Genomic DNA, 26,096 nt, shown 5'->3' with positions numbered 1-26,096 from the left:
CAGCCTTTTTTGTTACCATAGTCACTTTGTCCTGTTGGTTTAAAGGAGAGTGCTACAACAGTGGGTTCATCCCAGAGATAGAACCTGGGAGATGAGAGAGATGAAGAAGTTGAGAGAGTAGCCTTGGAAATTTGTCACCAGGAGTCACCTAGTCTTTACAACTATGTCCCCATTGGAACCATTTTCTTGGGGCGAGAGTGGCAGTAAAGAAGGTCAAGATTTGGGAATGGAATGGATCCCATGGTTGTCTACTACTAGACAAACCTGGACATTTGTCTCGGGCCCACTGCTCCAGACCATACTTTGTAATGGCTTTTCGTGGCACTTTTTCCCAACTCCATTCCTTCTGCGGTCTTGTCTATCCCAATTAAAAATAACCTTGATTGTGCCTGGAGGGAAAGGTTACATACAGTGTGCATGTTCTGCGGAAAATGGGTAGAAGGCTAAATGTGGCTTTCCGAGTCCCCTGACTTCTACTGACAGGGCCCACTGGAGCCTTACAGCTAATCCTAAACAAGAGTGCCTTCTCATGAGAAGAAAGTCATGAACTTCAATAATATTAATTTGTTTTATACACGGATTTCTAGTCTATGAAAAGCTGCCACAATTCCCTCCCCCTTTCTTATTTCTAATTCGTTCTCTAGCACTGCTATTGGAAATACTTGATTGTAGATGAAGGACACAGGATCAAGAACATGAATTGCCGTCTCATCCAGGAGCTAAAACGATTTAATACTGACAATAAACTTCTCTTGACTGGTACTCCTTTACAAAACAACTTAGCAGAGCTGTGGTCACTACTTAACTTCCTGCTGCCGGATGTGTTTGATGACTTGAAGAGGTAGGTGGTTCTAGAGTCATAGGCGTATTTGGATTCCTAATGATTTTTGGCATCTCAGAGCCAGTGCTCAAGAACAGATTGTATGTGACTTTTTTTTCTCCAGAGCTAAATGAAGCAAATGAACTTTCACTGGTTTCCTTTTAAAAGTATGTTGTAGGTGTTCTATATTAGTACAGGTGTATCTAATTAATATAAACCTAACTATTCTTCCTACCAACTTAGACTATGAGCCCCATGTTGGGGACATATTTGTCTGACCTATATTGAATTTGCCCCAGTGCTTAGTACGGTGCTTGGCACATGATAAGCGCTTAACAGATATCATAGTTATTAAATCTTTACAAAGTTTACTTAGGGTACCCTCAACTTTCACGTCCCTAATCTAGCTCAAAAATAATCAGTACTGTGAATTTTGTACAATTCAGTCTACCGTTATTCCTAAACAATGTTTGGATTTTTGCCTGTACTTCAAAAATGAAAATTAAGAAAATGGAGGAACAAATCTTGAAGACTTTAAAATATAGATGATCATACCTTCAAGCACTATTTGTTATTTTGAAGCAGAGCACATATAAAGCAATTGATAGAAATACAATGAGGTAGTAATTTCTTCTAATTGGATTGTCCTAAAAAGTGGTAGTTACAGTTTTTCATCTTGAAGGTAATTGTTTACTACCCGTGCTGTGCACACATAAGCTCTTAAATATTCATTAGTTGATCTAGTAATAAAGTGAATATACAGTATCTTCTAGGAGGAAGGAAATCAATCAATCGTATTTATTGAGCGCTTACTGTGTGCAGAGCACTGTACTAAGCGCTTGAAATGGGACCATAATATATTCAGTTGTTAACATACCCATTTCTTGTTATTACTACCTTGAAACTGAGGTATAACTATCCACTTTGTAATGGAATATTCGGAGTAGCAGCTTAACATGCACTGTAGGTTTTGAACGTCATAGGTGTCAACTCACGTGGGTGATTGGCCCCACAGTCCTTTGAGCATTACTCCAAACCTACTTTTCCTAGGTCTCTAACTAAAGTCCTAAGAGTTTCCAGTCAGGGTTGAGAATACCCTAAATATTGGCTTCTTAGACTTAGCTCTTTCAGTCAATCAATCCATGGCATTTATTGAGCTCTTACTTGGTGTAGAGCACTGTGCTAAGCACTTAAGAGAGTAGATATGTTCCCTGCCCACAAGGAGTTTGCAGTCTAGGGGGTGAGACAGACATTGAAATAAATTACAGATAGGGAAAATAGAGTATAAGGATATGAATGTAAGTGCTTGGGGTTAAAGGTGTAGTGAATATCGAGTGCTTAATGGGTATAGATCCAAGTGGATATGCCACGCAGAAGGGAGAGAGAGTAGGAGAAATAAAGGCTTGCTTAGTCCAGGAAGACCTCTTTGAGATGTGATTTTTGAATGGCTTTGGATAAGCATCATGGCCTAGTGGAAAGAGCATGGGGCTTGGAGTCAGAGGACCTGAGTTCTAATCTTGGCTCTTCTCTGTGACCTTGGTCAAGGCACTTAACTTCTCTGTGCCTCATTTTCCTCATTTGTAAAATGGGAATCCTGGTCTCTTACTTACTCCGAGCCTCCCGTGGACAGGGACTGCATCTGGCCGGATTAACTTATATTTACTCTAAGGCTTAGAAAAGTGTTTGACACATAGTAGGCCCTTAAACAATACAATAATTATCAAACATTATTTGAATGTGGGAGGATAGTGAACTGTTGGAGGTGAAGAGGGAGTTCCAGGCCCGTGGGAGGACATGGGGAAGGGATCGGTTTTAGACTGTGAGCCCTCTGTTGGGTAGGGACTGTCTCTATATGTTGCCAACTTGTACTTCCCAAGCGCTTAGTACGGTGCTCTGCACACAGTAAGCGCTCAATAAATAAGATTGATTGATTGATATAAAAGAGATCGAGGTATTGAGAGTATATTAGCGTTGAAGGAACAAAGTGCACAGGTGGGGCTGAATTAGGAGATCAACAAGGTAGGGTAGAAGTGAGAACGGATTGAATGCCTTAAAACCAGTGGTAAGGTGTTTTCGTTTGATGCAGAAGTGGATGGGAAACCATTGGAGCTATTTGAGGAGTGGGGAGATATGGACTGAATGATTTTGCAGAAAAATGATCCAAGCAGCAGAGTGAAATATGTAGCGGAGAGGGAAAAGACAGGTTTTAGAAAGGTCAGAGAGGAGGCTGATGAGGTTGGAATTGAAGAGTTCTTGGATTAGAACGGTAGTAGTTTGGATGGAGAGGAAAGGGTGGATTTTAGCGATGTTATGAAGGTGGCACCGACAGACTTTGGTGACCGAGTAAATATGTTGAGTTGAATGAGAGGGATGATGTCAAGGTTACAGGCTTGTGAGATCGGGAGGATGATGATGCTGTCTACAGTGAGAGGAAAGTCAATGGGAGGACAGGATTTGGATGGGAAGATAACTTATGTTTTGGACATGTTAAGATGGAGGTATCCATCCTGGCAGAGATGTCCTGAAGGAAGGAGTAGTGTGGCCTAGTGAATAGAGCACAGGCCTGAAAGTCAGTTTGTCCCTCAGCTGCCGTATCTGTAAAATGGGGATTAAGTCCATCAGTTCCATTTGGGACATGGATTGTGTCCAACCTGATTGTCTTGCATCTGCCCCAGTGCTTAGTACAGCGCCTGGTACATAGTGAACCCTTAACAAACACCGTTGAAAGCATTGCAGAAAAGGAGAGAGTTTAAGGCTGGAGATAATACATTTGGGAACCGTGTGTTGAGATGTTAGTTGACGTTGTTGGAGGGAATGAGTTTTCCTAGGGAGTGGGTGGAGGTGGAGAATAGGATGGGGGACCCAGAACTGAGCTTGACACCCCCACTATCAGGGTGGGAGGCAGAGGAGGAGCCAGAGGTAGAGACTGAAGAGCAGCAGTCAGAGAGATAGGAGAAGAACTTGGGGAGGACAGTGACAGTGAAGCCAAGGTTAGGGAATATTTGAAGCCTGCCCTCATTTTGCCCCCACATTCAAAATGAAAAGTTGGCAGCTATCATTTACACTATAAAAGAAGTCAATCGGTCATTTATTGGGTACCAACCCTGAAGAGCACTGAATTAAGTGCTTGAGAGTACACCATAACAGACTTGGTAAACACATTCCCTGCTCACAAGGAGCTTACATTCTAGAGACGAAGACCGATTAAATATTCCTCAATAGTAACTACCTCTTTAAATATGAAAATTTCTGTATTTTATGGCTCTTTGGTGACTTAATTCTTTTGTTTCCCTCCAGCTTCGAGTCTTGGTTCGACATAACTAGTCTTACTGAAATTGCGGAGGATATCGTTGCGAAAGAAAGAGAACAGAACATCTTACACATGCTGCACCAGGTCTTAATTTTCTTTTTGATTATCTCTTTGCCCACTAGAAATCATGGATGTCATTTTGTTATGGTTTAGTGACAAATGTTTCTTGGGTTAATATTTACTCTGCTGCTTATGCCTACTTATAATTTATTTCAGTGTCTGCTTCTGCGGCTAGATTGTAAGCACCTTGAGGGCAGATAGCTTGTCTACTATCTCTCTTGAAACTCTTCCAAGGTCTTAGTATAGTGCTGTGTACAAAGTAAATGCCCAATAAGTGCTATTGATTGGAAGTAGCCTGCTATCTTAAATCCTGTGGAAGCATTTTGATAATCATCATCATCAATCGTATTTATTGAGCGCTTACTATGTGCAGAGCACTGTACTAAGCGCTTGGGAAGTACAAATTGGCAACATATAGAGACAGTCCCTACCCAACAGTGGGCTCACGGTCTAAAAGGGGGAGACAGAGAACAAACCAAACATACTAACAAAATAAAATAAATAGAATAGACATGTACAAACAAAATAAATAAATAAATAAATAGAATAATAAATAATGGTATATCATCATCAAAAATTAAACATCCTATGTGCATACCCTTGTTCTAAGCACTGTGGGGGTTTAACATGGATTTGAGAAGATACGGCCCATGTCCTCAAATAATTTAAATGCAGGGCATGGACCATGTCTTCCTACTGCCCAGGCTTTCCTTTGTCGTATCGCAGATGCAATGATGAAACGATTCCTCCCCAACTCACCAACCAACAATAAGATAATCTTAGGATATTAAAATTGGGGGCAACAACAGATAAATTGCTCCTGTCATTATCCATCTCACCAAAGTTCAGGTCTCTATTAATGGGGTTGGAGGAAGAAACTCCAGATATTCAGGGGGCACAACCTTCTAGAAATTGGCGGTAGCTACAAAGAGCAGTTTCTCGTCTCTTGGTTCCATCTGCCGCTGCTCTGCTCCTTTGATTCTAGCTCCACTGTATATTCCGGGGGTATCGGAAGATGTGTGCATATTCATTCATTCATTCAGTCGTATTTATTGAGCGCTTACTGTGTGCAGAGCACTGTACTAGGCGCTTGGGAACTACAAGTTTGCAACATATAGAGATGGTCCCTACCCAACAGCGGGCTCACAGTCTAGAAGGGGGAGACAGACAGCAAAACAAAACATATTAACACAATAAAGTAAACAGAGTAGTAAATATGTACAAGTAAAATAAATAAAGTAATTAATCTGTACAAACATATATACAGGTGCTGTGGGGAGGGGAAGGAGGTAGGGCAGGGGGGATGGGGAGGGGGATCATTCTGGGATTATATATGCATATATATGCATATATGAGAAGCAACATGGTTTAGTGGCAAGATCATGGGCTTTGGAGTCAGAGGATGTGGGTTCTAATCCCGGCTCCGCCACTTGTCTGCTGTGTGACTTTGGGCAAGTCACTTAATTTCTCTGTGCCTCAGTTACCTCATCTGTGAAATGGGGATTAAGACTGTGAGCCCCACTTGGTACAACCTGATTACCTCAGTGCTTAGAACAGTGTTTGGCACATAGTAAACGCTTAACAAATACCATTATTATTATTATTACTATTACTATCTTCTCATTCATCCCACCCTGTGCCCCGGTGGGAAAATAACTGGCAGGGTCAAGCTGCCGAGCAAGCCACCGGCAAAATAATTCAGCTGTGTAGATCCTCGGTCCTCAAGTCTCAGGACTCATTTGACATTCCTCAAGGGAGACTCCCTCAGTGGTATTTAATGAGTGCTTAATATATGTATTCATTCATTCATTCAGTTGTATGTATTGAGCGCTTACCATGCTCAAAGCACTGTACAAAGCGCTTGAGAGAGTGCAATACAGCAGCAGACAGACACACTCCCTGCCCACAACTAGCTCACAGTCTAGAGGGGGAGACAGACATTAATATACATAAATGGATTTAATAAATAAATTATGGATATATACGTAGGTGCTGTGGGGCTAGGAGGGAGGATGAATGAAAGGAGCAAGTCAGGGTGACGCAGAAGGGAGTGGGAGAAGAGGAGAGGAGGGCTTAATCAGGGAAGACTTCTTGGAGGAGATGTGCTTCATTAAGGTTTTGAAGTGGGGAGGGTGATTGTCTGTCTGAAATGAAGAGGAAGGGCATACTAGGCCAGGGGAAGGAGGTGGGTGAGAAGTTGGCAGCCGGGTAGATGGGATCAAGGTACGGTGAGAAGGTTAGCATTAGAGGAATGAAGTGTGAGGGCTGGGTTGTAGTAGGAGATTAATAAGGTGACATGCAGAGCACTGTACTAAGCACTTGGGAGAATACAGTACAACAAAATTATCAGACACGTTCCCTGCCCATAACGAGCTTACAGTCTGGGGGTGGGGGCAGGTATTATTTGAAGAAATCACTTATAATTTAAAGATAAGTCCGTACGTAAGCGCTGTGGGGTTGGATATTCATTCATTCATTCGATCGTATTGAGCGCTTACTGTGTGGAGAGCACTGTACTAAGTGCTTGGGAAGTACAAGTCGGCAACATGTAGAGGGGGTCCCTACCCAATAACAGGCTCACAGTCTAGAAGGGGGAGACAGGCAACAAAACAAAACATATAGGCAGGTGTCAAAACCGTTAGAAGAAATAGAATTATAGCTTTGTGCACATCATTAATAAAATAGAGTAGTGAATATGTACAAGTAAAAAGAGTAATAAATATGTACAAATATATACAAGTGCTGTGGGGAGGGGAAGGAGGTAGGGCGGGGGGATATGAAATGGATATCAAATGTCTACAGGTCACATATTGTTAAAATATTTTTTGCCACCAATACCTGTGGCTGTAGTAATGAAATTTGAAAAGTTATTCCTTGACTTCACTTTGCTGCTCCTGCTCTTATTGTTCTGCATTTTGTCCTCTTTCTGACTCAATTTTGCATCCTTTTTATCACCATTCATTATTTTTGCTGATTCTTGTTCCTTCCCCGTACTTATTTTTCTCCCCTCACCTCCCATCTTATTTTTCCTTGTCTTGTATTTTTATTCAACTTTTTCTTTGTAACAGAAGCAGCATGGCTCAGTGGAAAGAGTCAGAAGGACCTGAGTTCTAATGCCGACTCTGCCACTTGCCCGCTATTGATCCTGGGCAAGTCACTTAACTTCCCTTTGCCTCAGTTCCCTCATCTGTAAAATGGGGATTAAGACTGTAAATGCTTACAAAGTACACAGTACATAGTAAGGGCTTAACAAATAGCATTATTATTATTATTATCATCATTATGAGGAAGCATTTCAGGTGAAACTACAGGGATGTAGTTTCTTCAAAAAGTGTGAACATCTCTGGTCTAAATCAAGGATAAAGTTTATTAGAGAAATTAGTTTTAGAAAACTTTTAAGTTAGTGTGGCTTAAAAAATTATATTGTATTTTATAGAGTTCATCACCAGAGAATGTTAAGGGCTTAACTTTTAAGTTAGTGTGGCTTAAAAAATTATATTGTATTTTATAGAGTTCATCACCAAAGAATGTTAAGGGCTTTCATGTTTTGGCAGGTGTTTGCTTTCTTCAATTAATCAGTGGTATTCATTGAGCACTTACTGTGTACAAAGCAGTGTACTAAGCACTTGGAAGAGTACAGTAGATGCAGTCCCTGCCCTCAATCAATCAATCAATCATATTTATTGAGCGCTTACTGTGTGCAGAGCACTGTACTAAGCGCTTGGGAAGTACAAGTTGGCAACATATAGAGACAGTCCCTACCCAACAGTGGGCTCACAGTCTAGAAGGGGGATCAATGAGCGTACAACTAGTTGGGGAGACAGACAATAAAATAAATCTTAGTTAAAGGAAGCAACAGAGTATAAGGATGTAGACGGAAGAGCCGTGAGGGTGGGATGAGTATGAAAGTGCATAAGGAGAAAAGACTTAAGATGCAGGAGGGAGGGAGTAGGCTGAGAGATAGGTAAGCATTGATGATGCATAAGGGAAGTAGAATAGGGTAGGGAGATTGATTTGACTGCCCCAGATCAAATAAATCTTTCTAGTATTCACCTCTTCAGGGTGACTCCAATGCCTTGCAGATTTTTCCTCTGCAACATTTGTCAGACCCAAAAGCATCAAGGAGTCTGGCTCTCCTTGCATTTCTGTGTAAATCAATCAATCAATCAATCAATCAATCAATCGTATTTATTGAGCGCTTACTGTGTGCAGAGCACTGTACTAAGCGCTTGGGAAGTGCAATTTGGCAACATATAGAGACAGTCCCTACCCAATAGTGGGCTCACAGTCTAAAAGGGGGACAATAACAATGACAATAAACCTTAATTAATCCATCAAACCCCTCTCATCTCAACTAACACTCCAGGTTCTGAGAGAGCACCATTCCTGTAGGGTAGTCTAGGCTCAATGGGCCAGCTTTTACCGTGCTTTCAAGTGGTTAAATCAGTCCCTCACTGCACTGAAAGAAATGTGGAGTGATACCTTATTCATTCCAGGAACTCTCCTGAGCAGATGGGAATCTTTTGAGGAGGCATGTGATTCACCTGTTCAGGCCTTTTGACCTTCAGGGCCATCCTAGGGCAGCTCCAAATTGGAGCAGATTCCTCATCAATGCTGATTTCAACTCTATTCCCAAGGTTCGCTTGAGGGGACTTGGTGTCCAGTGGACTCTACTATTATTATTATCATTATGCTATTTAAGTGCTTTCTGGGTGTCAAGTACTGTTCTAAGTGCTGGGGAAGTTATACATTAATCAGGTTGGACACAACACCTGTCCCAGTGTGGTAGAGATAAAGAGAACAGGTATTTAATCCCCATTTTACAGTTGAGGAAACTGAGGCACAGAGAAGTTAAATGGCATGCCCAAGCAATTGGCAAAACTGGGATTAGAACCCAGGTCCTTTGGCTCCCAGGTTGATGCTCTTTCCACTAGGTCATGCTGAACAATTGAGATATTCAATGCCCCAAGGGGGCGGGGAGAGGGAGACATCAACATTTTGTATAACCCTAGTAATAATAATAATAATGAGGCATTTGTTAAGCGCTTACTATGTGCCAAGCACTGTTCTAAGCACTGGAGGAGATGCATGGTAATCAGCTTGTCCCACATGGGGCTCACGGTCTTAATACCCATTTGACAGATGAGTTAACTGAGGCCCAGAGATGTTAAGTGACTTGCCCAAAGTCACACAGTTGACAAATAGCGGAGCTGGGATTAGAACCCGTGACCTCTGACTCCCAACCCGTGCTCTTTCCTGTATATATGCATATATGTTTGTACATATTTATTACTCTATTTATTTTACTTGTACATATCTATTCTGTTTTATTTTGTTAGTATGTTTAGTTTTGTTCTCTGTCTCCCCCTTTTTAGACTGTGAGCCCACTGTTGGGTAGGGACTGTCTCTATATGTTGCCAACTTGTACTTCCCAAGCGCTTAGTACGGTGCTCTGCACCCAGTAAGCGCTCAATAAATACGATTGATTGACTGACTGATTGATTTCCACTGAGCCACGCTGCTTCTAGTAGCATCAACTCTGATTTGTCGGCCACAAGTCAGATAGTACCAGATCCTGAAATAGAATCTAAATTTCATTCATTCATTCATTCAGTTGTATTTATTGAGTGCAAAACACTGTACTAAATGCTTGGGAGAGTACAGTATAACAACAAATAGACACATTCCTGCCCACAAAGAGCTCACAGTCTAGAGAGGGAGACAGATATTAATATATAAGTAAAGAAATAGGTAAACTTATTGAATCCCATGATTTCATTTTAGTTATATTAAATTTAAGTAAAATTTAAGTTATATGTATACAGTAGGTAAAGAAATAGAATGGAAGGGAAATTTGGTTTCCATAAATCCTCTTCAGCGTAACTCTGGTATTTGCAGAGGGGCAAGCAAACATTGCATAACTGTTTTAGTTAATATGGGAGTGGAAAGAAATGGAACAAACAATAAAATTGGGAACATGTGAAATGTCGGAATGCTTTTGGTCATCCAAAGGGATGTTTCTGGTTGTGCCTTCATTCATTCAATTGTATTTATTGAGCACTTACTGTGTGCAGAGCACTGTACTAAGCGCTTGGGAAGTACAAGTCGGCAACATATAGAGACGGTCTCTACCCAACAAGGGGCTCACAGTCTAGAAGGGGGAGACAGACAACAAAACAAAACAGGTAGACAGGTGTCAAAATCAACAGAACAAATAGAATTCTAGCTATATGCATATCATGAACAAAATAAATAGAATAGTAAATATGTACAAGTAAAATAGAGTAATAAATCTGTACAAATATTTACAAGTGCAGTGGGGAGGGGAAGGAGGTAGGGCGGCGGGGGTGGGGAGGAGGAGAGGAAAAAATGGGCAAGTCACTTCACTTCTCTGTCTCTCGATTTCCTCATCTGTAAAATGGGGATTAAAATCTATCCTCTCCTGCTTAGACTTTGAACCCCATGAGGCCAGGGACTGTGTCCAACCTGATTATCTTGTACCTATCCCAGTGTTTGGTACGGTGGTTGGCACGCTGTAAGCTTTTTTTAAAAAAATGGTATTTGTTAGGTGCTTACTATGTGCCGGATGCTGTTACTAAGCCCTGGGGAAGACACAATATGATCGGATTCAACACAATCGCCTTCCCTCAAAGGGCTCACAGTGCCTGGTACAGTGGTTGACACGCTGTAAGCTTTTTTTAAAAAAAAAATGGTATTAGGTGCTTACTACCTGCCGGATGCTGTTACTAAGCCCTGGGGAAGAAACAATATGATCGGATTCGACACGATCGCCTTCCCTCAAAGGGCTCACAGACTTAATTCCCATCTTACAGATGAGGTAACTGAGTCACAGAGAAATTAAGTGACTTGCCCAGGATCACAAAGCAGACAAGTGTGAGAGCTGGAATTAGAACCCAGGTCCTCTGTCTCTCAGGCCTGTGCTCTTTCCACTAGGCCATACTGCTTCCCGTGCTTGACTACGCTTGACGTCTAGTAAGCCCGTAACAAATACCACCAATTGTTATTATTAGCAGTCCAGTTACAGAAGGAAACCAGTTTCTATACTCAAAGGCTGGAAGCTGAGCGCCAAAATCCCAACCGGCCATCTGCAAAAAAGCTGGAATGCGCAATAATAATAATAATGATGGTATTTGTTAAGCGCTTACTATGTGCAAAGCACTGTTCTAAGCGCTGGAATAATAATGATGGCATTTGTTAAGCGCTTACCATGTGCAAAGCCCCGTCCTAAGCACTGGGGAGGATACAAGGTGATCAGGTTGTCCCACCTGGGGTCACAGCCTTAATCCCCATTTTACAGATGAGGGAACTGAGGTCCAGAGAAGTGAAGTGACTTGCCTAAAGTCACACAGCTGACAAGTGGCGGAGCCAGGATTAGAACCCATGACCGGGCTGTTTCCACTGAGCCACACTGCTCAAGGAAGGCCGTGAAGCAGAGAATGCCAAAGCGGGAGGTTTTCTCTCTGGAAAAGGCCACACTGGTTAATATTCCAACGGCATTCCAAAGGAACAGTGCTGTGCCTCGGAACAACAAATGGTACTGATAATGATTATATTAATTATGGTATTTGTTAAGCGCTTCATACAGGTCAAGCCCTTTTCTAAGCACCAGGAAAAATAGGAGCTAATCAGATCGGAGCGGTTCCTGTCCCACATGGGGCTCACAGTCTAAGTAGGAGGGAGAACAGGTATCGAATCCCCATTTTTCAGATGAGGACACCAAGGCACAGGGACGTTAAGTGACTTGCCCAAGGTCACACAACGGGCAGTTGGCAGAGCCAGGATTTAGAAGAATAATAGTAACTATGTACCAAGCACCGTTCTAAGTGCTGGATTTAGATTAGATTAGATTAGTTAGCTCACAGTCTTTTAGACTGTGAGCCCACTGTTGGGTAGGGACTGTCTCTATATGTTGCTAACTTGTACTTCCCAAGCGCTTAGTACGGTGCTCTGCACACAGTAAGCGCTCAATAAATACGATTGATTGATTGATTAGTTTAGAACAAGCTAATCGGTTGGACACAGTCCCTGCTCCACACAGGGCTTACAGTCCTAACCCCCATTTTACAGATAAGGGAACCGAGGCCCAGAGAAGTGAAGTGACTTGCCCAAGGTCACACAGCAGACAAGTGGCAAAGCCGTGATCAGAACCCAGGTCCTCCTCCCAGGGCCATGCTCTATCCATTAGGCCACGCTGCTTCTCTGCCCCATATCCTCCAACTCCCAAACCCGTGCTCTTTCCACTAGGCCCTGCTGCTTAATTTTGTTTACATTTTGGAAGTTAAAATAACGAGGTCTAGAAGTTTTTTTGAATGTCCCTCGAATTGAGGCGAGCTCTTCATGGTCATATGATTACTTTATGTTTAAATTGTAGATTCTAACTCCTTTCTTACTGAGAAGACTAAAATCGGATGTGGCTCTCGAGGTTCCCCCGAAACGAGAAGTAGTGGTGTATGCACCTCTTTCCAAGAAACAGGAAACATTCTACACAGCCATTGTGAACCGCACCATTGCAAAAATGTTTGGATCCACTGAGGTATTTTAAAAATTCAGTTCAATTCAGTGATGTATGAAGTATAGTTTGTGCACCTCTGGACATTTTGTCGATGTCGGATGAAATTGCTGACAGTGAAAAACAGAAGCTTAGGTTGTTTTTTGTGGTGGTGGTGGGGGTGTCCTCCAAGATAAGGGGATTTCTTCACCTTGCTTAGTTCTTTCATCTTTTGAATAACTGTGATTATCTAATTTGCATGCATGCGCATGCCCACATACAGCGTCCTTTTTGGCATTTAGAAAATAGTTGCTCTTATTGTTTTTCCCATAGAAAGAAACGACTGAACTGAGTCCAACAGGAAGACCAAAGCGCCGGAGTAGGAAAGTGATCAATTACCGAGAAGTAGAAAGTGATAACTCCGACGAGTTGGAAAAATTAATTAATCAAGTGCAACAAGAGGTGGAACAAGAGAGGTGTGTAGTTAACAAACCTGAACATCTTTTAAATGATTAGTGTTCTGAGAGCTTGTTTTATTTATATGCTCCCTCTCTAGACTGTAAGCTCCTTCGGGGCAGGGAATATAGAACAGTGCTTTGCACATAGTAAGCGCTTAATAAATACCATGCTTAACAAATACCATCATCATTATTATTATTATTATTAACTTTGGCATATTGTACCCTCCCAAGCACTTAATACAGTGCTCTGCACACAGTAAGCACTCATATGCGGTTGATTAATTAATGAATTGATATGCTCTGTGTCTTTGCTAGGCCCCTTGTAGAAATCAGTGGTCCAGTGGATTCAGAAGTGAACCTTAAGTTACAAAACATTATGATGCTGCTTCGTAAGTGCTGCAACCACCCATATCTCATTGAGTATCCTTTAGATCCTGCCACTCAGGAGTTCCAGGTAAGTAGCTAAAAGCAAGTGGTATGAGCATATACCAGCCTGAAACTCTGCACACAATAAGCACTCAATAAATACAATTGATTGATTGATTGATTCCAGTCGGCTAAAACTCATCTCCATCCTGAATGTTCTTCTTCCTTTCCTCCCCCTCTTCTTCCTCCTCCTTCACCTCCCCTTTTCCTCCTCCCTACCACCCCCCCCATTTTAATTTTCTTCGTCCCAGGTCATACCCTCCAATCCAGCAACTTTTTTGCACCCACAGTCATCTGTTAACTTTTGAAGAAATACATTCATTCATATACTCTATTTAAGCACTTAGAAGCAGCATATCCTAGTGGATGGAGCACAGGCCTGGGGATTCAGAAGGACCTGGATTTTAATATCTGCTCTGCCCTTGTCTGCTGTGTGACCTTGGGCAAGTCATTTAGCTTCTGTGCCTGTTACCTCATCTGTAAAATCGGATCCAACTGTGTCCAACCTGATTAGCCTGTATGTACCCCAGTGCTTAGAACAGTGCTTGACGTATAGTAAGCTCTTAACAAATACTATAATAATAATGGCATTTATTAAGCGCTTACTATGTGCAGAGCACTGTTCTAAGCACAGGGGAGGTTACAAGGTGATCAGGTTGTCCCACTGGGGGATCACAGCCTTGATCCCCATTTTACAGATGAGGTAACTGAGGCACAGAGAAGTTGTGACTTGCCCAAAGTCACACAGCTGACAATTGGCAGAGCCGGGATTTGAACCCATGACCTCTGACTCCAAAGCCCACGCTCTTTCCACTGAGCCACGCTGCTTCTCTTATAATTATCATTATTACTATTATTATAATTACTATTAGCTTGTATCTTCCCCAGTGCTTAATACAGTGCCTGTCAGTAAGTGCTTAACAAATACCATAATAAAAAACCCCTATATATTCACTTATCCAGTCTTTTCATTCTCTTTATCTCCTATCTGTAAATTAATTTTGGGTTTGTCTTTCTCCCTCCCCGGCCCACCTTAGTCTGTAAGATTATTGTGGATGGAGATTGTATTTTTTTAATCAATCAGTAGCATTTAATGAGTGCCTACTATGTACAAACTACTGTGCTAGACACTTGAGAGAACGTTTTAAAAGGAGTAGATATGATCTTTGCCTTCCTCAAGTTTACAGTCTAGCTGTGGAGACGGACACTAAAGAATATTACAAACAGGAGGAAATAATAGAATTTAGAACTCCCCAGAACTTAGTACAGCACTTAAGATGCACTTAGTAAATATGATTGAGCTTTCTGTAACTAGACTATTGTTTATTTAAATTAATAGTGTTGAATGACAAAACTTTTGAGCGCTGCATCTTAATCATAAAATCATGAAAGCTGTGGTATTAAGCACTTACCGTTTACTGAGCATGTGCTGCTAATGGCTGGATTAAAAATCAGATAATCAGAAGAACGGACATAGTCTCTTTCCCATATGGGACAACAGTCTGAAAAAGGGAAAACAGGTATTTTATCCTCATTTTACAGATGAGGAAACTGAGGCGTAGAGAAGTTGTCATTTGACCAAGGTCACAGACCCTGAGAAGAGAGTTCAGCTCTCCTTGCTCCCAATTTTGTCATCTTTCCACTAGGCCACACTATTTCCCCATATTTGTAATGCACTGAACAATTAGATATTAGGCAGACTCGCATTACTGTCCCAATCCTGTTGAGGATAGAAACCTTGGAGGATGAGAATTAAATTCAGTCTTATGAGCAATCAGTTTTTTAAATCTATACTTACTATTTATATACAGTCTATGTGGATAGGTAAGAAAGAGTTCCTTTAAGCAATCATCACACTTTTTTCAAAGTCGAAAAACTAGCTTTGTAAAGTGATTTTTTTTTTTCTTTTAGGAATAAATTAAGAGCAACCTTTTTAGAGTGCTTTCATGAGCCAGGGCTCATGTTGTATAATTATTTAATATTTAAATTGTGTATTTTTCTTTGGTATCCTCCTCATGTTAGATTTTGAAAAATTGTCAATGTGTACTGTTCACTTATTGAGCACAAATTTTTATTACAGAAGAGAACTAAATGCAGTCCTTTCCTAGTTATATTGCTTGGGTGCCAGAGGAGCTATACATGGACACTTTGTTTACTGTACTCATTTAAGGGATTTAAGGGATTAAGGGATTCATTTAAGTCTCTTTTCAAGATTCTAGTATTAGAATATTAGAATTAGTATTAGAATTAGAATTGAGAGTATTAAACCTAAAGCATTCTGATTAAGTTTATGACATTCTGCACAGGCTTAATTGAATAGCATTAATCAGCCTGAATAGTTAAATGAGCTTTAGCTTCATAGCAATCCCTTTTTAAAGTCCTGTTAATTTATGCTTCTACTCCCTGTATCCCTCCCCCCACAACAAAAAAATAGAAATAATAGTGGAAGATAATTAGTGTGGCTTAAATATTTGCCTGACTTAACATTTTACTACATTTTCCTCTTTTCTCTCCTTTAAGGTCGATGAAGAATTAGTGACAAATTCAGGAAAATTCTTAATTTTAGACCGCATGCTACCAGAACTCAAAAAGCGGGGTCACAAGGTATTTTCTTTGGTTTGATTCACAGTTAATTCAAAGGAAACAATAAATTGACTCCTAGTGTAGTATATTAGTATGCCTTCCTATTCTGTACACGGTTCTCCCTCCAACTTGGACTGTGAGCCCCATATGGGACAGGGACTGTATCTACCCCATCACTTAGAATAGTTCATGGCCTATAGTACATTGCAAGCGCTTAGTACAGTGCAAGCGCTTAGTACAGTGCTCTGAACACAGTAAGCGCTCAGTAAATATGATTGAATGAATAAGCGCTTAACAAAATGCCATTACTATATATTATTTCCTCCTTGCCTGTTTTATAGTGTAATAAACTTCCTCTTGCAATCTTCTTTTGCCAACTTACTTGCTTTATTTTTCCTTTCCTTATTTCTTCCCTCCATCCCTTTGCCCTTTGATTGTTCCTGTTTTTCTCTTTCCTTGTCTCTCTTCCTCCAGGCTCCTTCCTCATCTCTTCTTTTCCTTTCCCGAAACTCTCTTCCTCTCTATATCTCTTCCACCTTTGAGTCTTCCACCCTTTTTCTTTTCATTCAGTACTATTTATTGAGCGCTCACCGTGTGCAGAGCACTTTACTAAGCGCTTGGGAAGTACAAATCGGCTACATATAGAGATGGTCCCTACCCAACAACGGGTTCACAGTCTAGAAGGGGGACACAGACAACAAAACGTGTTTTGTTACTCTCCTCTTCTTTCTCTTTTTTCTAATTTATTCTCTATTTGTTTCTCTCTACCAGATTTCTTCTCTTTGTCCCTTTAACTACCCTTATTTCTCATCCCCTTACTCTCATTTCTGCCAGGCCATGGCCAGCTTTAACAATTCTGGACTAGGGCATGAAGCCTGTGGGTGAGATTTGGCTACTGTCAGCCCCAGGCCTTCTCTGAACCCAGAGCTTCAGGGCTCAGCTTGCCTCAGGGGCTTACGTCTGGCCATGAATTTGTGTATGATACCGAAATCCTTGACAACATTGCTGACCAAAAATTGCTGCTGCAAAGACTCCAAATTCTTTACATGTTGCTCTTTTAGGTGTTGCTCTTTTCACAAATGACGATGATGTTGGACATTTTAATGGACTACTGCTATCTAAGGAGCTTTAGCTTTAGCAGGTTGGATGGTTCCATGTCTTATGCTGCAAGAGAAGAAAATGTAAGTGTTTAAGGGTTTGTGGCTTCCAGGTAGGGGTTGTTTCCTGAAGGAAACCTCAGAAACATTGACTATCTGGGTTATGGAGGAGATGGAAGACAGGCAGTTCTTTGCTCAGTAAATATCAGCCATTATAGCTAACGAGTTAGCAGAAAAATAGGAGGAAGGAAATTTTTCATTCATTCAATCGTATTTGTTGAGCGCTTACTGTGTGCAGAGCACTGTACTAAGCGCTTGGGAAGTACAAGGCAGCAACATAGATGTAGAATACACATCAGAAACTGGAGAATCGTCTAAGGGCCCGCACCTTCTCTCCTCCCGCGCCACTCCCCGCCACCAACCAGGCAAAGAGGAGGGAAAGTCTGCTAGGGCTTGTGGGCAGGGAACATTGTTGAGTTGTAAAAGCGCTTTGCACATAGTAGTTGCTCAAATACCATTGATTGATCAATTAATTGAAGTCCACTTCTGGCAGGAGGGGCTGAGAGGAAGTGAAAGAGTGTAGGCAGTAATAAAGGACCAGCTCCAATCTTCCTCTTCGTTGAGCATTTACCTCCTATTACTCCATCTTCTGAGTGAGATAGTGAGGTGGGGAGATTGAAAGCTCATTGAGGGTCCTTACTGTTATGTGAAGGTATCCTTCGGGGGATTTATGGTTAAATTAAAAGAAAATACAAAGCGGCTTTAAGAATTATATTACTTGTGTGCCCTTTTGTTTAGGTTTTTTTTTTTCTTTTTTCAGATGCGCAAGTTCAACACAGACCCTGAGGTTTTCATATTTTTAGTTAGTACACGAGCTGGCGGCCTTGGTATTAATTTAACTGCGGCAGACACCGTAATCATATATGATAGTGACTGGGTAAGTTGTGGGAGAAAATTGGGTTCTTAGGTTTTGCATTCGAACTTTTCTAACTGGACTGAATTCTTACTGAAAAAGCATTTTTAGTTCAGCATAACTGCTTAAGCAAGTGATTAGTAGAGTCTATAATAATAATAATAATAATAATAATGATGGTATTTGTTAAGCGCTTACTACGTGCAAAGCACTGTTCTAAGCGCTGGGGAGGTTACAAGGTGATCAGGTTGTCCCACAGGGGGCTCACAGTCTTAATCCCCATTTTACAGATGAGGTAACTGAGGCACAGAGAAGTTAAGTGACTTGCCCAAAGTCACACAGCTGACGGTTGGCGGAGCCGGGATTTGAAGCCATGACCTCTGACTCCAAAGCCCGGGCTCTTTCCACTGAGCCACGCTGCTTCTCCATAGATTTTAAAGAGTAAATGAGTATGTTAAAGAGTAAATGAAGTATGTTATCCTGAGTAATATCGATTTTGTTCCTCTTAAATAAATAATTATGGCATTTGTTAAGCGCGTACTATGTCCCAGGCACTGTACTAAACACTGGGGTGGATACAAGCAAATGGGGTTGGACACAGTCCCTGTCCCACGTGGGCTCACAGTCTCAATCCCCACTTTACAGATGAGGTAACTATGGACCAGAGAAGTGAAGTGACTTGCCCAAGGGGACACAGCAGAAAAGGAGGGGGCCCGGGACTCGAACTCATGACCTCCTGACTCCCACGTGCCTGTGCTCTCTCCAATAGTGTTAACATTTCCTTTGAGTCCCATTGAAAGTAAATCCCTTGTTGATACTTTAGTTAATGTCCTTCAAGAGTTGGCCATTTCACTCCTTTCTCTAAGAAAAGCATGGACATTAACTTCCTGAAAGGGCTGTGTTATTTAAATTAATATTTCCACAATGTTTTTCATTTCCAGAACCCTCAGTCCGATCTCCAGGCCCAAGACAGGTGTCACAGGATCGGCCAGACAAAACCAGTTGTTGTGTACCGCCTTGTGACAGCAAACACCGTCGATCAGAAAATTGTGGAGCGAGCGGCCGCCAAGAGAAAACTGGAAAAACTGATTATTCATAAAAGTGAGTAAATTAAGCGATGTGGAGTAAGACACTTGAAGTGTGGGTTTGGTTACGTCAGTGCCACATTGGTAGTTGTTTTTACAGGATGTCTTTTATTGGCGCCAGCAGGGTTCAATCATTTGTGCTTCAATTTCTTAACCGGGCAGGGCCGAAATATACTAATCACTTCATCAGATGTCTGCAACGGAAGGAGCTTCTTCCTCCCCACCCTCAGACTGCGTGGGGTGTAGAACCGCTTTTTAAAGTCAGAAATAGAGCCAAGTCCTGAAGGAACAATAGCGAACGGATCTGAGCTCGGGAGAAGGGACGGGCCCAGCGTGTAGATGCTGTCGTCTCGGAGACCGTGTGGTCGTCGCAAATCCGAGCCACTGTGTATAGCACATTCAGACTGGAATGACGAAAGTGAGTTTGGAAAGTCTCCATTAAAGTGAGAATGCCCACTATGTCAGCCTGTCAGGTTTCCAACTGGCAGGATGGCTGGCTGAACAAGGAAGTGGGAGGGGAGAGAGAGACAGGAGCACAGACAGTGAAGACGCTTAGAACAGTGCTGTGCACATAGTAAGCGCTTAACAAATGCCATCAAAAAAAAAAATAAATAAAGACGGCCCCTCCTCTGCCTTCTGGCAGCCCCAGCTCCAGAGTTTCAACAGCCGCTCAGCGTGTGATTCTCCCCTCACCCCCTCCCCGCCCCTAATAATAATAATCATAATAATGATGGCATTCATTCATTCATTCATTCATTCGTATTTATTAAGCACTTACTATGTGCAAAGCACTTTTCTAAGCCGCTGGGGCGGTTACAAGGAGATCAGGTTGTCCCACGGGGGGCTCACAGTCTTAATCCCCATTTTCCAGATGCGGGAACTGAGGCACAGAGGAGTGAAGTAACTTGCCCGAAGTCGCACAGCTGACAGTTGGCAGAGCCGGGATTTGAACCCACGACCCCTGGCTCCAAAGCCCGAGCTCTTTCCACTGAGCCACACTGCTTCTCTAACTCCTAGGAAGCTGGGCAAGTAGTAATAGTAGCAGTGTAGAATTCCCTCAGCCCAAAGCAAGTATCTGGGCTTCCCAGCAGAGTGGTGATGTATATTGGTACTCCTGCTAGATGAAGTGGGGAGGAGAAGAGTGCTCAGAGCTACCTGTAGTACCTAGGATTAGTTACGTCCAGCCTCAGCGCTTACGTGTATAAAATACTCAATATTTTATTTATATTTATATATTATTTATATTTATACTCAATATACTCAATATTGAGTATTTTATACTCAATATATAAAATACTCAATACTCAAATATTCAATGAGTTATTAAGCTACTTCACCCTCAACCATCCATGCCGCCATCTATTATAGCCATGTTTTCCCACTATTTGAAATAATTTATGGCTGGCTGTCCCCACCTTAGATTGTAAGCTCTTGTTATTGATGGTTTCTCATGATCTTAGTGTTGTGTGCGCAGGCGCTCAATTAATATCATTGATTTGTGTGGGTATGCACTTTTCAGTCTGCCTTCTCCACCCTACTGCTTTTAGGAAACTCTTTCATTCAAGTGCTTAGTACAGTGCTCTGCACACAGTAAGCGCTCAATAAATGCGATTGATGTGTAAGGAAAAATAATGAACTAATTCAATTGTCAGCCTCCTTGATGACCTCCCTGTCTGTTGTCTCTCCCCACTCCATATTTCACTCTGCTGCCTGGATCATTTTTCTACAAAAATGCTCAGTCCATATTTCCCCACTCGTCCAGAACCTCCAGTGGTTGCTCGTCCACCTCCACGTCAAACGGAAATCTCCGTTCCCCTCACCCCCCACCATCCCTCTTTGATTCGTCATCATCATCATCATCATCAATCGTATTTATTGAGCGCTTACTGTGTGCAGCTTGATTGCTCTACTTCAAGCCAGACCGCACACTTAACTCCTGTAATGCCCACCTACTCACTGTACCTCAGTATTATCCGTCTCCCTGCCGACCTCTCGTTCACATCCTGCTTCTGGCTTTTCATATCCAACGGAAAATCACTCTCCCCACCTTCAAAATCTTATTTAAAAGCACAACTCATCCAAGAGGCCTTCCCCGACTAAGCCCTCATTTGGTCTTCTCTCCCTCCCTTTTGTGTCACCCTTGCACTTGGGTTTGCATTCTTTATTCACTCCTCCCTCAGCCCCACAGCACTTACGTACATAACTGTGATTTATTTATATAAATGTCTGTCTCCCCCTCTCCCCGGAGACTGTAAACTCATAGTGAGCCGGGAATGTGTCTACCAATTCTATTATATTGTACTCTCCCAAGTGCTTAGTATAGTCCTCTGCACACAGTAAGCACTCAATAAATACGATTGATTAAACCTAACACGTTTGCTGTAAAGTGACCAGAAGAGAGCATTCAGACTAAAAGATGGAACAAACATTTTTGCATTATTGAATGTTTTTATTTTGGATTTTTACTATTTTTCTTTGCAGGGAGAAAAGTTTGGGCTCTTAAAAAATAATCTGCATGCTGTGTTAGGTATTGTTTTTCTGAACAGGACACATTAGCTTTCAAGTTGAATAAGCGCGGGGTTGGGGGTTTCCTCCTTGTGATTTTAAGGGACTTGCTTAATTGGAAAATTTCATTTCTGTTAATACTTTTAGATCAATTCAAGGGTGGAAAATCAGGATTGAACCAATCAAAACGTTGTTTGGATCCCAAAGAACTGATTGAGTTACTTAAATCTCGGGACTACGAAAGGTATGTTGAATTTCGAAAATCCCGTTAGAACCTACCTTGTAATGTTTCTGTTGTTACAATGAAAATGTACATTGTACCTTCTGTTTTTACAGAGAAGTTAAAGGATCAAGAGAGAAGGTGATTAGTGATGCAGATCTAGAGCTGTTGTTAGATCGAAGTGATCTAATTGGTAAGTTGTACTTTTGTGTTTCAAAGCAGTTGCACAAAGGATTTGCCTTACCAAATAATCGATCAATCAATCAATCGTATTTATTGAGCGCTTACTGTGTGCAGAGCACTGTACTAAGCGCTTGGGAAGTACAAGTTGGCAACATATAGAGACGGTCCCTACCCAACAGTGGGCTCACAGTCTAGCAGTGTTCCACAGTAACACTTCTGTGAAAATTCAAGTATTTTATTATTCTTTTTATTATGGATTGTTAAGCTTTTTCAAGACTATCAAGCACTAGTCTGAGCACATTTGCTGTTTGCTGTTACCACTTCCAATTACATACTATAAATTATTTGTTTATAGTATCTGTCTCCCCCTTTCAACTGTAAACTCCTTGTGGGCAGGGCACTTTTCTACAGATTCTGTTTTACTCTCCCAAGTGCTTAGTACAATGCTCTGCACACAGTAAGCATTTAGTGAATACAGTTGATGATGATGTGTTTGAAGAAATCTTGGGCCTCAGTTTCTTCACCTTTTAAAATGGGGATAGAGAAATCAAGTGGCCCAAGGGCCCCAGTGGGCCAGTGGCAGAGGGGTTCCTACCTTTCATCATCATCATCATCAATCGTATTTATTGAGCACTTACTATGTGCAGAGCACTGTACTAAGCGCTTGGGAAGTACAAATTGGCAACATATAGAGACAGTCCCTACCCAACAGTGGGCTCACAGTCTAAAAGGGGGAGACAGAACAAAACCAAACATACTAACAAAATAAAATAAATAGAATAGATATGTACAAATAAAATAGAGTAAAAAATATGTACAAACATATATACATATATACAGGTGCTGTGGGGAAGGGAAGGAGGTAAGATGGGGGGGATGAAGAGGGGGACGAGGGGGAGAGGAAGGAAGGGGCTCAGTCTGGGAAGGCCTCCTTTCAGACCCATGCTCTTTCTTCTAGGCCACAATGGAAAAAAATGACTATATTTTCTAAGTTGGAAAGTACAAAAAACCCTCCCTTAACATATCACCTTGTATCCCCCAGCGCTTAGAACAGTGCTTTGCACTCTTTGTTGACTGGACCTATTATTTTCTGTTTCTTTTATTACTGTTTCTTCTCTAAAACAGCGGTCGCTGGTCCCATTTCCTAATAATTTCAAGTTTCTCTGTGTCCTCTGGCTTTCACGGATAAACCAATCCCCTTTCATTTGTCTGTCACATTCTCGATCCCCACAAAATTCATTTGGATCAGTCACTGTCTCTGCTGGCATCATGGAATAAGACTTGGGTCTAAACCCAGCTCCGCCACTCGTCTGCCGTGCGGCTTTAGGCAAGCCACTTCACTTCTCTGTACCTCAGTTATCCCATCTGTAAAATGAGGATTAAGAATGTGAGCCCACAGTGCTTGGCACCTAGAAGCGCTAAAGAAATTATTATTATTCCCCGGGCAGGGCCTGTGGTAGCGAGGGCAAGCAGAGAAGCTCATCAAGGGACTTATTTGGGGTTGTGGGGGGTCCAAATCCATAGCCTATCCTTCTGAAAGCTGGTTAACAACCCCCCTAAGGTCTTCTTTATCCTGCTTCCTTACCATTCTGATCTTTGTACATATCTATTCTATTTATTTTATTTTGTTAGTATGTTTGGTTTTGTCTCCCCCTTTTAGACTGTGAGCCCACTGTTGGGTAGGGACTGTCTCTATATGTTGCCAATTGGTACTTCCCAAGTGCTTAGTGCAGTGCTCTGCACACAGTAAGCGCTCAATAAATATGATTGATGATGATGATCTTTGTGAGGATGTAAAGAAGAAAGTGTTGGCCGCAGCACAATAAACAAAACTTTGCTCTTGTTACCAAGGGGCAGGGAGAAATGTAGACCACTGTCTTTATAGTAGATCTAACTGTGTCAAGTATATGATCACTTTTTCCAGTTTTACTTTTCATTCCTTCATCACAGTACTCTGAAGACGGAATTAACTTTTAAAAAGTTCCCTAAAAAACGTTTTCCCCCATGTTCGTTTTGAAAGGTTGTTTAGACGGCGGAAACTGAACTGATTTCCATTTTTCTCTCAGATCAAATGAAGACCTCTGTACCAATTAAAGAGAAGATGGGGATTTTCAAGGTCTTGGAAAACTCTGAGGATTCAAGTGCAGAGTGTATGTTTTAATTTGGATCCATTTATTGCTGACTTTAAAAAATGGCAAAGCGCCGTATTGCCGAGATTTTTGTTCATATATAGCGACTTATCTCAATTGGTTTTGAAATCTGGTTCAAATATCTCTTTTCAGTTACTTGTAATATAGACCACCTAATGTGACTAAGTTGCATTTCGATAGATGTAGCCCCTCTGACCTTTTAAAGAACTTACACATATTCAGGTTTTCAGTTAACGTTTGTGTTCCGGTAGCACACTTTGTGATATATGTTGCGACTGCCAGATTTGTACAATCTTCCTGTGGAAGTCTTGCATACATACATTTTGTTTTTCTCAGTATTGTAATGTGATTGACCAGTGATAGCAACTCAGTTACGGAGTAAGCTTTTGGTGGGGAGGTGGAAGTTTCATTTTGTTCATAAAGAGAATTGTGTAATTTTAAATGTCAATTGCTGCAAGATATTTTGCCAAATAAATGTTCTTTGTTCTTTTAATGGCCTTAATTTAAGTATTTGCATGCACAGTCCAAAATATCCCCAGGTAGCGTGTACGTATGTAGTCTTCCAATTACCACCTACGTCGTGGATGAGAAGGAGGCGATCTGTACCCATAGGCAGGGTGAATTTGCGATCAAATTTGGGTCATTTAAAGCTAATTTTGCCCTCCTTTCCCTTCTGCTGGCCACCTGCTAGCCGTGGTCCAAAAAGCAGCCTGGAGAAGATGAAACTTGTAAAGCACACTGATAAAAAAAATTTTAGGGTGGAAATTATTGGAAACTTTAACAAGAAAATCAAAGGTAGTGTCACTGCTGGGTCAGGCCAATGGTGTATGTTGCCCGGTATTCCGTATCAGACCACAACAATGCCCTTCTGACTTGTATCCTAATATATAGGGATCATCATCATCATCATCAATCGTATTTATTGAGCGCTTACTGTGTGCAGAGCACTGTACTAAGCGCTTGGGAAGTACAAGTTGGCAACATATAGAGACACCTAAATAGCTTGCTTCCCTTCAAATAGCCCCTTCTGTAGCTCTCAAGCCCTGTTGTTGTTTTTGCTGCTGCTGTTATGTTCTTCCCAATTGGAAAGATCAGGAGATTTCATTCAGTCATTCAATCGTATTTATTGAGCGCTTACTGTGCAGAGCACTGTACTAAGCGCTTGGGAAATCCAAGTGGGCAACATATAGAGATGGTCCCTACCCAACAGTGGGCTCACAGTCTAGAAGGGGAGACTGAGAACAAAACATGTTAACAAAATAAAATAATTAGAATAAATATGTACAAATAAAATAACTTAAGTTTCAGTCACTCCATGGGAGTTTGGGGAATGGTAAAATTTTCTATACTTATTTATTTTTTTCACATTTATTGAGCGCTTACTGTGTGCAGAGCACTGTACAAAGCGCTTGGGAAGTACAAGTTGGCAACATCTAGAGACGGTCCCTACCCAACAGTGGGCTCAGTCTAGAAGGGGGAGACCGAGAATAAAACAAAACATGTTAACACAATAAAATAATTAGAATAAATATGTACAAATAAAATAAATAATTAAGTTTCAGTCACTCCATGGGAGTTTGGGGAATGGTAAAATTTTCTATACTTATTTATTTTTTTTTCATACTGAGCGCTTACTGTGTGCAGAGCACTGTACTACACGCTTGGGAAGTCCAAGTCGGCAACATCTAGAGATGGTCCCTACCCAACGGTGGGCTCACAGTCTAGAAGGGGGAGACAGAACAAAACAAAACATATGAACAAAATAAAATAATTA

General features: G+C 41.5%; 1 protein-coding gene across 1 annotated transcript in view; it reads left to right on the top strand.

Annotated features, from left to right (window-relative positions):
* Nucleotides 1–24,815, top strand: part of HELLS (helicase, lymphoid specific) — a 65,896-nt gene extending 41,081 nt beyond the window's left edge. The window contains exons 11-22 of the mRNA XM_038743678.1: nt 645–841; nt 4,118–4,214; nt 12,583–12,744; nt 13,033–13,175; nt 13,476–13,614; nt 16,107–16,190; nt 17,231–17,350; nt 18,087–18,203; nt 19,121–19,280; nt 21,917–22,013; nt 22,106–22,182; nt 24,239–24,815. Coding sequence (XP_038599606.1) covers nt 645–841; nt 4,118–4,214; nt 12,583–12,744; nt 13,033–13,175; nt 13,476–13,614; nt 16,107–16,190; nt 17,231–17,350; nt 18,087–18,203; nt 19,121–19,280; nt 21,917–22,013; nt 22,106–22,182; nt 24,239–24,333 — 1,488 coding nt within the window. The 3' untranslated portion in view covers nt 24,334–24,815. The remainder of the gene's footprint in view (nt 1–644; nt 842–4,117; nt 4,215–12,582; nt 12,745–13,032; nt 13,176–13,475; nt 13,615–16,106; nt 16,191–17,230; nt 17,351–18,086; nt 18,204–19,120; nt 19,281–21,916; nt 22,014–22,105; nt 22,183–24,238) is intronic.
* The last annotated feature ends 1,281 nt before the right edge of the window (nt 24,816–26,096 follow it).

This window comes from Tachyglossus aculeatus, chromosome 3 (genome assembly GCF_015852505.1).
Source record: "Tachyglossus aculeatus isolate mTacAcu1 chromosome 3, mTacAcu1.pri, whole genome shotgun sequence".
Lineage (NCBI taxonomy): Eukaryota > Metazoa > Chordata > Mammalia > Monotremata > Tachyglossidae > Tachyglossus > Tachyglossus aculeatus.
Note: the sequence above shows the minus strand (reverse complement) of the source record. Positions and strands in the feature narration are given on the sequence as shown.